The sequence below is a fragment of the Pteropus vampyrus genome, unplaced genomic scaffold (genome assembly GCF_000151845.1).
Source record: "Pteropus vampyrus isolate Shadow unplaced genomic scaffold, Pvam_2.0 Scaffold225, whole genome shotgun sequence".
NCBI classification, from domain to species: Eukaryota; Metazoa; Chordata; class Mammalia; order Chiroptera; family Pteropodidae; genus Pteropus; species Pteropus vampyrus.
The window spans coordinates 529343-539617 of NW_011889006.1; the positions used below are offsets into that span (position 1 = coordinate 529343).

At 46.0% G+C, this 10275-nt stretch overlaps 2 protein-coding genes across 4 annotated transcripts in view; one reads left to right on the top strand and one right to left on the bottom strand.

The window, feature by feature from the left end:
- The window catches only part of VPS52 (VPS52, GARP complex subunit), a 19938-nt gene extending 12222 nt beyond the window's left edge, over positions 1-7716 (bottom strand). Inside the window, exons 1-17 of one of the 2 annotated variants that reach the window (XM_011373442.1) lie at positions 7362-7716; positions 6443-6527; positions 6241-6293; positions 5978-6053; positions 5724-5791; positions 5244-5419; positions 4724-4874; positions 4343-4443; positions 4110-4242; positions 3909-3966; positions 3427-3560; positions 2763-2918; positions 2255-2373; positions 1793-1916; positions 1413-1508; positions 1195-1302; positions 905-970 (exon numbers count right to left, since the gene is read on the bottom strand). In XM_011373442.1, coding sequence (XP_011371744.1) covers positions 905-970; positions 1195-1302; positions 1413-1508; positions 1793-1916; positions 2255-2373; positions 2763-2918; positions 3427-3560; positions 3909-3966; positions 4110-4242; positions 4343-4443; positions 4724-4874; positions 5244-5419; positions 5724-5791; positions 5978-6053; positions 6241-6293; positions 6443-6527; positions 7362-7433 — 1776 coding nt within the window. In that variant the 5' untranslated portion in view covers positions 7434-7716. The other variant, XM_011373443.2, reaches the window with a different exon arrangement.
- A 30-nt stretch (positions 7717-7746) lies between these two features.
- The window catches only part of RPS18 (ribosomal protein S18), a 6113-nt gene continuing 3584 nt past the window's right edge, over positions 7747-10275 (top strand). Inside the window, exons 1-2 of one of the 2 annotated variants that reach the window (XM_011373446.2) lie at positions 7747-7893; positions 8372-8470. In XM_011373446.2, the coding sequence (XP_011371748.1) occupies positions 7891-7893; positions 8372-8470 (102 nt within the window). In that variant the 5' untranslated portion in view covers positions 7747-7890. Of the gene's footprint in view, positions 7948-8371; positions 8471-10275 lie in introns of both variants that reach the window. The other variant, XM_011373445.2, reaches the window with a different exon arrangement.

A 10275-nucleotide genomic window follows, 5' to 3' on the forward strand; every position in this document is an offset into this window, starting at 1 on the left:
AAAAAAAAGAAAAATTTGTACGGCTACTTAACATCTGAAACAATGCACAATCTCATTAGTAATCAGAAAAATGCAAATCAAGACCCTACTTAGATATCTACCAAAAAAAGCACAGACTCATAATATCATGTGTTGGAGAAAATATGGCTCAGTGAGAATTCTTACATATTGCAAGTAAAGAATAAATTGGTACATCCACTTAGGAAAGCAATTTGACATTATTTCATAAAGTTGAATACTGGTGTTATCTTATAAGCAGCAAGCCTACTCCTATTTCCATGCAAAACTTTTGATAAACTTTACCTATTTCTATGTGCACTAAAAGACCTAATTGTTCATAAAACAATGCTCACCAAAAAAAAAAACCTAATTGTTCTTTAATCGATACTCACAAAAAACTAGTAATAATCCAAATGTCCTCTTACAGAATGTTACATTCAATAAGTAACATTATACAACAGTGAAAAATGAGCTAAAGCCATATGTATTAACGTGACAATGTTAGAAAAATTATGCACCGAAAATGCTGTGATTCCATTTTTATGACACTCAAAAACAAGACTAAATAATTATTGTTTTGGTATACCAAACCATTTTTTAAAAAACAAGCATGATAAACACAACATTTAGGTCAACAGGTGTCTCTACATGAGAGGCACAGAGATGGGGTAAGGAAGAATCCATACTTTGATATTGGTTATTGCCAACATGTGTTGTAGGTTCATGGGCATTTATATAATTTAAAAAATACAAAAAAAAATAAAATAGACCAATAATGACAGCATGTTGTAAACCAAGTCATAATTCCAATTCTGTGTACCTGGAGTCCCTACATACACATGCACACGAGCACTGAACTGAAACAGCATACAAATTTGTTCCTTCCTTTATCCCAGACCACTACCTGTGTCCGAGCATTGAGCAGCTGCTGGAAACTCTCAACCTCTTTGCTGTCATCTGCAGCCCGCTCCTAAGAGAAAACAAGGAGAAATCTTAAGTCTAGGAAGAAGCAGCCCCTCACTTGAGGATATCTCCTTGCTCCCATATTTACTGTACATAGCCAGACACTGTGCCAGACTCCAGAATAAACCACTGAACGAGACCAAGATAAACTCTGCCATGACGGAGCTACTAGAGCAGTGGGACAACCCTAATTTTCTGGGTAAGGAAAAAGGAAAGAAGGGAGTCTGTTACCATCAGCACACCCAGCATCATGTCATAGTTGTTGATCAGAAATACAAGCTGCTCCTTCCTTGAGGAGAACTCAGCTGCCACTCGGAGGACAAAATTCTCCACTTCCACCTGAAAAAGCCAAATGGAAGTGACACAAGAAGGTAAGGGCATATGATCCCTCTTCACGCTCCAGCCCACTGCAGCAGCCCTGCTGTTGGGTAGCCTGCATTTCCCCTCACCTGTAGCTGCCCCAACAGCTGCATTGTCCGTTCATTAGGAATTGTCTGATTGATGCTGACAAGAGCGGAGGAGAACTCTGCATACCGGCGTGTGATCTGGGAGAAAGGTGGGGGTAAAAATCACATCAAACACCTGGCCCAGCCAACACAACCTCTCAACTCCTCTGGAACTGGCCAACCAACATCTGTGTGACTCCTTCCTCCGATCCTACAAACAGTGCCTGACACCCCCGAGTGGAACCACCCTCCTGGACTGCTCCTCACAGTATAGCTAAACAACCCACCAAGCCCAACACAATCGTGAACCTAGCCAACCCCTATCCCAGTGAAGCTTAGAGCCCTACCCTTGAGGAAACCCTGTTTCCCTTGCCCTCTCTTACATAGTGGGGCCGAGTATCCAGCCCCCCAAGACGCTGAGGGTCAGTGCTTCGAACACTCTGGACATTCATCTCCAGAATCAACTCAAACTGTGGCCACAGCAAGGCAAGCACCTGTTCCCAGTACCTGTGGGCTTAACCAGAATCAGTAATCAGCTGGTAAGGAATGTCAGGGTCAGGGGTGGGTGGTGGGGGGTCGACGGTGGGGAACAGGGTGGTGTTTGTGTTAGGGTGTATGTGGGATATCTGACCACTTCTGGGGCTTCCTTCAGATTAATAGCTGATGGCTGGTGGTGGTAGGAATGGGTGTGAAAAGTGAGTCAGAAGCAGCAGTACTGCCTCCAGGCAGATGAATGGAAATAGGGTCAATGGTATCAAGTCAGTAGGAGCCCACAGGTCAGGGAACAGTCATGTAAGACCAAGAGTTCAAGGCCAGCAGGGCATCAAGAACCAGAACTCAGCGACCTGTCCAGGGCGGGAACGTCCCTCTTTGCTGCAATGTTGCGGAATCGAAGGACGATGTGAATACACAGAAAAACAGCAATGGCATCATAGCAGTCGGTGAGATAGGACTCCAGGTGCTTCTGTGATTTAGGAACAGGCAAAGGATTGACAAAGGTTAGTTTGTCCTTCCCAGTGGCTAAAGACAAATGCATGTGTTCCTCTGTGGTCCTGCTGCCTTACTCACCAGAATCTATGATCACAAGCCTATCAGAGCAGAATTCAAGGTGGAAGACCAAGATCTAGGGGCCCCTCAGTTTTCAGGTGCTATTGTCTGGGTGTGGATCAGCAGCAGGAGTAGTCTTGGGGACCTCAAGCTTTGAAGGTTTCATGGGGAGTCACATTGTATGAAGTTTGGCCATTTTAGAATTAGGGGTCCTAGTTTTAATACCACCAAAGCTTTGACCCTCCTATGGAGCCAGTGAAGACTGAAGACACAGGGTCTAAGAGTACAGGAGCAAGGGGATCTTACCAGGGTCATGCTGAGCGTACGGCCCATGACGGCATGGAAGAGGTCATGCGCAGCAGGACCAGACACGACAAAGAATTCACAGATGAAAAGATACTCCCGGCAGGAATTGTCTAGAAGGGCATAGTGCTGGCTGCGGAAGAGTGCCTCAAATGGATACTAGGATGGGAGGGTAAAGAAGAGAGACAGAGGGATGGATCCCAACACTGACTCCCCATGGATATGGCTGGGCAATCAGCAAAACTGGGTATTGAGGGCTCAAGAAATGCTTCCCATCTAACTCAAGTCTAAGCTGTGAAAGAGAATCCCAAATGGGTACTGGGGGGGGGGGGGGGGGGGGGGGGGGGGGGAGGGTTAGGGCAGAAAAGGGGTGCAAGAGAATAGCCCACCTCCACTTGCTGTTGCTACTCCTATATGTACCTCCACATCTGCCTCAATGACATGTCACTCCCCTCAGCCAGTCTCTCCCTCTTGAATGCCCTTAAGTCAACGGTCCCAATCCTCTTCATATCACAGAACACTAGTGAGACTGGAAAAGGCCACTCCCAGGTCCTGGGGGATTAATAGAGGGGCCTGCAGGGTAGGAAGCTCTGACCTTCCCTCCAACCAACCGAGCCCACCCATGCTGAGCATCCTCCTCACGACTGAAGTTTGTTCTTCCTCCTACCCTCTGTTCTCCCCGCTGGGCAGTGTGGGGCACCAGGATGGGAGCCTCCAGTTCAGTGGGGGAAATGACAGAGCCACGGGTCCCCAAGGTGAAGATGGTGTTTCTACTGCGCAGGGATGGCTTCGAAAAGAATCGTGAAGAGTCAGAGTCAGGGAAAACAGTAAGATTACAGCTGTAATCAAAGATAAAAGATTTGGTACCCCTGGGGATTCCAGCAGCCAGACACAGCCTAGATGTCCCTCCTTCCCAGACCTGGGGCCCTATTTCACCTGACATCTGTGAATGGGCTTCAGAGAGCCTCTACACCCCTGACATCCTATGCAAAACTGTCAAAATGCTTTTTTCTGGGAAGGAAAGCCATAGCCTTCATCACATTCTCAAAGATCCCACAGAAAAAGGTAAGAAGCAATATCTTGGAGGCTGGAGCCAGAAGCCCCCTCACTCTCCAGGCCTAGCATGAGGGTTCCTCAGCTCTAGGATATCTTTCTTTGCTGTATCTTCCATGCCCATCAGATCATCCTTCTCAGCGACTTCCTCATACTAGGGAAAAAGAGAAAAGAACTGGTAACCACCTCTTCCCACAGCATGATAAAAAGTTTGTCTTTACACTGTCCCCTTTGCCCAGCAATAGTACCTCCTGCCAGCCCACGTGCCCAGGAATGCCTCTTCCACCTTGGCCTCACCTGCACCTTCATGAGTCGCCCCAGGTAAGAGCGGTAGTAAGACAAGTAGATCTTGCTCAGCGTCTCCACATACTCATCCCTGATCTCTTTTGCTGTTGCTCTTTCATTACCCAGTAGGAACTGATAGAAAAACCTGGAGGGGACCAGGAACCAGTTAGTCTCTCTGCCTGTCCAAGAGACCAGACACCACACTTGGCTGCTCAAAGCTCAGAGGCCATCCTTCTCATGGTGACCTGTATTTCAGCAGGGCCGTCTGAGGGATCTGATAGTTGGTCATTGGTTTTCTGAAGGAATAAATCTTCTGAAGGATGAATTCTCGGATCTTCGTCACTGCCTAGATATGGGAGACCAAACACAGGGCATGAAGCTGCAAACTTCTTACTGTTTTGGTGGCACTTAGGAACATGACAGATGTTAAATGTAGGAGGAGGAAGAATGGAGAATATTTCTTTAGTGTTCAGGGGAACCTAAAGATGTGGAAATGAGCTTTGCCAGGAAAAAGCAGGGTGAAGTTCTTGGGGACAGGCAACAATGAATTCTGCCAGGAAAATCCAGGATGAAGGTTTTGGGGAGGCCGGTTCTAGCAGTTTCAGGGATATCTCCCGATCCTTTACCTTGACCCGGAGCCGGTCGAGCACACCTCTGACGTCTGCACAGGCTGCTGTGCCTCTAGCCTCCTGTTCTCGGACTGCAGCTGCCTTGGCATCCAGTTCCTGCAGCTGTTCCAAAAACCTGGGCTCTGTCACTGGCGCCTCCAGAATTGCCCTGGGTAGCAGGGAGGAGTGGGTTAGGAGGGAGACCCAGACATCCCTAGGCTCCAAATTATATCCCTTACATACAGCTTCTGTCCCCTCTCCCTTCTTACACTGTATCATACAGTCAGGATAAAGGTACAAAGTTTTCCACTTCTGGATCCCCCTTCCCATATAAGCCTTGGACCCCTTCACTATACACCTGACCTTGGATGACACTTAATCTTTGCTACCTAAAGTATGCATCAAGGTTAGAAAGAGTTGTCAATCTGACCATCAGTTTCTGGAAGGCACTTGATGACCTGGACCCCAGAAACCCATGTGGTCACCCTAGCTCATCTACCTGTTATAGACATTGTGATCCTTTAAACTAGTAACTCACGTGACCAGAGCAGAGGGCACTACCAGACCATCAACAAGTTCCCCAAGTTTCCCCCGAACTGCCTGGCGGTTTCGAAGCCGAATGTTCATAGCTCCTGACTGTTCCTGCAGTGTCCGGATCTCAGAACTGATGGAGCTGAGGTCACTCTGAAAAGCTCCCAACATCTGCTCCATGCGCTGAGGGAAAAGGCAGATGTTGCTGGAGTGTCACAGGTGGTAGGGGATAAGTGGGCCACCTAAATGCATTGTTTAAGTCTCTAGTATCTATCAGTCCATGAGGGTAGCAGGTGACGAGTGAAGAGGTAACCCAAGGGTCACTGGCAAATAACATTAATTATGGCAATAACAACAAAAGAGGCTGCTCAGGTCATCCTGCAAGTGACTCAAACTGTCCTCACCTAAAGCTGATGACCTAAAGAATGGAACCAGAGACCATAATTTGGTTCAAGGTTATCAGGGGTCATAGGCCACGGTTACTAACCTCAAGGACAGCATCACAGGCTGTGATTTGGTTGTGCAGAGATGCTATGTTCTCACTCTCTTGGATATCTGACCCACAGAAAGTCAAGGGGACTCACCATGAAGTTGGAGATCCTCAGACCTTTAGGACCTAACTTCTCCCTGAGGTGACAGAAATCTCAGAGAAAAGATGTCATCCCCAGCTAGGCTCTCTGTACCATGCTCCACAAAATTCCCATTTTAATAACACCACCCTTTTCCTCTGCTGGCGGATACAATCCCGAATAGATTTCTGCTCAATCTGCTGTAGCTCCAGCTCAACCTGTTTTGAATAGTGACGGAGATCCACACCCTGGGAGAACACAAACATGACAGGTCAGTAGGAAGTCACAGTGAAAGGACAATGGAATAGAATCAACGAAGGACTAGAGGGTAAGACACTAGGGTAATATTATAAGTGCAAGAGACTTTCCTTTTTTTTCTTTAAGGGGAAGGTAAGTGTGTGTTGGGGGTTAGATTAGTATAATGGAAAGCCTCACCGTTTTAAGAGCTTCCTTTACTAACTCATCCTCCAGATTTGCCTGAATGTGAACTGGAAATAAAAGTTTATTATAAGGGTTCAGTTCCACAGCTCCCTATTCCCACACTGAACATCTGCACACCAATGCATGCCTTATAACTTCCAGCCCCTATGCCTCTCAGATTACAGGCACTCTGCATCCACCCCGTGCCATCGTTTACCATCCACTTCATCCAGGATAAATTCATCAGAGGTGATGTCCAACTCTCCAAGTTGCAATGGCTCCTGAAGACCAGGACCACCGCCCTGGAGAGAGATAAGTTAATAAGAAAGGAATACAGAGAAAGAAGAGAAAGAACAAAATGTAACGGGATAATCCCCAATCCTTCAAGGAGGAGAGGAGGAACTTTTACTGGGAAGCCATAGGTACTGAGTCAAAAAAAATCCCAAGAGTCTCACATTGTACCCAATCTACTACTTAGGGCTGATGGGCAGGGAAGACGACAAGGAGCCAGGCAACCCACAAAGAGAATGGAGGTAGGTGATCAAATTAGAAAAATTAGGAGTTGCAGAGGACAGAGCAGAACTTGCAGTTGAATTTAGGAACCCCCAGATTCTTGTTATCTTAGGTGTTCTATCACAACTCCCGCAGGGAGCTCCAGCCTTTCTAGAAGCATCGGCTAACGCACAGTGTTTAACTGCATGCTAAGTGCCATCTTAAGTATACTCATCCATCTAATCATAATCAACTACCCATATGGTAAATCTTATTATTTTTCTTCACCTTATAGGTATGGAAATTGATAGCTAGTTAACTTGCCCAAGACCACAGCGTGTAAGCAAAACTGGAATTAGAACACAGCCAGTCTGGCTCCAGTGATCATGTTCTTAACCTTTACAATACATTGCTTCTCTATGCTGCCCCAAAATCTGGAGGTTAATTAAAAATCGTGGCCCAGGGGCCTGAGTCTCGACCATTTTGGTCCCCGCTTAGGTTCAGGGCCGACCTGAGGGAGGGGTTCGGAGAGTATCCTCGGTAGCAGCCGAGCTCCCACCCTTGCGCCGAAACTCAATCCAGGTTTTACTGACGTGAGGACGACCGGACAAGATTCTGGAGGAGAAACAGCACCGCGTTCTTACCAGCGAGCCCTCCTCCTCCTCCATATCTGAGGCCCCGGACCTCAATACCAGATCCCGTGCCGCTGCAGCCATGGTGGCAGCGGCGGCCGTTCCGCACAGCCTCACTTCCGGCAGCTGTCAGTTGCGGTGAGTCTGTTCTCTGGAGTGAAACTACAAGTCCTAGGGTGTCTTGCACAGCGCCAAGTCGTTCTCAGATATCTGCGTTAAATTGTTTGACTCTAACCCTTCCTTTCGGCTCTAACTTCACCCAAGTACAAATGGGAATTGGAAGTCTTAAACACGATCGCAGCCGGAACCTTAGTTGCTCTCATACCCCAAAACTTTACGAACTATAAAGAGAGACCACACCGGAAGTTTTGGAGACCAATTCAGCCTCTCAGAAGTCGACTCGACTCCTGCGCAAGCCGTTTCCGGAAGCGCTTCACCAAGATGGCCCCGCCTCTTCCGCCTGATAGCTATATAAGACAATTACGTCACTTCCGCTCTCTTTTCCACAGGAGGCCTACACGCCGCCGTTGGGGCTACCGCCATGGTAAGACTCGAATCCATCGGGGGATCCGGCGACATCGGAGCCGGGGCAGGGAAGGTCTGCAATCAGGGAGGCCTAAAACACCCTGCTTGGGGGACCTGCAACTTTGTGTAAAACCTTGGTTCACGCCCCTTGGAAGGAAAAACTAAAGTCTTCCAGTTCTGGGGAGTGGGGCCAGAGGAAGAGTCCCCGGGCTGTCGAAAGCTGTGAAAGGCTTGGGTATGTTTGGGACCTCCGGCCTCTGCCAGTCAGAGTGTACTTTTGGCGACAGACGGGAGGGTTTGTCTTCTACCAGAGGTTGTACTTTCCCAAGCCGGAACATTTCATGGTCTTGCTGTCTGCAGACTAAGGGATTTGATGTGTTGTGAAAACCTGAAGGAGATTATTTATTGCTCCCTGTGTGACGATTTTAACGTTTCTGGTTGAGATGATGATTTGGTGGTAGCTTACGGTGTCTGCTTTTTCTTTCCATCTTTATCAGTCTCTAGTGATCCCTGAGAAGTTCCAGCACATTTTGCGAGTACTCAACACCAATATCGATGGGCGGCGGAAAATAGCCTTTGCCATTACTGCAATTAAGGTAAAGTAGGGTAAGGAGTGGAGAATATAAATAAATCTTAGGCTGTTAAGATCTAAGCCATAAGTGAGTTGAGGTTGAGGAAACAAGTCCTAACCAAATCACCTCAGTTGCTGGATAAAGGATGACTGATACCTTTAACCCCTTCCCACATTTACCCCAAAAGATAAGGAAACCAGAGAATAGTCTCAGGTCAAGCCAAAATCTTTCACCGAGGGGATGGGAAGTTGATTTGATTGTCTACCTGAATTCGCTAGGATCTTCTTGGACCATCAGTCATCATCTTGAAATCATTCTAGATTTGGTTTCTGTCCACCTCCCTCAGTGCATCTTAACAGCAGCCCTTCCTGTGAAATTTATGCGCTGTGTAAATTGGATAATTGTACATCTTGAGGGGTGAGTAGAAATGCCAACAGTTGGTAAATATAAAACTGTAGTTGGGAGGAGTGTCACTACATCATTAGGACAGTTACTTAGATGCCACAAATGAAAGTCATCGCCCGTTTCTAGTTGAAGTAGGAACAAGTACTTATTCATTGCATGAAATAAGTTGAATGCAAGCTTGAATCTCCCTCTTAACCAAGCTAATGAACTCTTGACCTTCCTAGATGGGTACAATCTTTTTCTTTAAATATATGTAATTAGTTGTGGAGATGACTTAATGGCTTCCTTTCCTACCAGTATATGTACACTCTTGGGTCAGGGATAGTCCTGCTTTGCTCACAGTCTTCACCTTCTGATGCATGATAGGTGCTCATTCGGCGTTAGGTAATGGATGTTATCAGGAATATCGTTACCTGGTTTTAAAGAATTTGGAAGGGAACTGATAGTTTATAGATGAGTTGTTAATTCAAAATTAAGTCCTAACTTCACATTTCCTTGATTTTTAATTCTGTACTGCATGGAACACAGCTTCATTTGTTTTTAATTGGTACATAAGAACATTGCTTTCCTTAAAATTTGTAAGGTATTGTAAAATAACATTTTTCAAAAGTTAGGCTTTAGTGAGATGGTAAATATAAAAGGCGATCATGGTTATTGGGAAGCTATTATACTCTGTCTCTTTGGAATTAGTTTTGTGTTGGTTACTTATGTAAATTTAACCAAAGCATTTTCAGGTACTGAGTGAACATTGTGGTGAGTCTGTTAGGGTCGCTGATGCCTTATCATTAGGAAAGATTATTCCTATAGGACAATACTGAATTTTTTGTTAATTTTGTGAAGAGCCAGCAAAGGCAGCTAGCTCTTCCTCTGTTGAGAGGACTAAAGCTTGAAGGTAGTTCCTTGTTAAAGATCCGGAAGAGGGGAAAGGCAGGGTGATTGTAGAGAGAAGTACCTCAAAAGATGTGGTTAAATAAGTGATAGGCAAGGTTAATTGGCCAGGGAAGGGATTTCTACTTTATTCTTTAAGGCTGGCTAGACTTCTCTTCTTCCTCTAAATCAGGGTGATAAGTGTCATCTGTGGATTATTTTGGAAACATGGAAGGAGAGGGGGTCGGAGTTGGTTACAATGACTGGGAAGTGCCATTGGCTTTGTTTATAAGGAATTCTTGTCCTGCCAAAATCCCATGAGTAACACTGCTCTAAGTACTTTTAGAGAGTAATACTGAGTTGGTATCAACTCTTCTCTATGATCCAGGCCCTTGGACTACAAAGATGAGAAAGTGTTCCCTGTAGTGTAATCTGAGTGGAGAAAGGGTGGTTTGAGGGAAGAGAAAGGAGCATCTGTGGATCTAACTTAGGAAATTCACAAGCCATTATCTAGAGTCAGTAAACGTGGCTTTCAAAAAATCTTACCTTGACAGCAA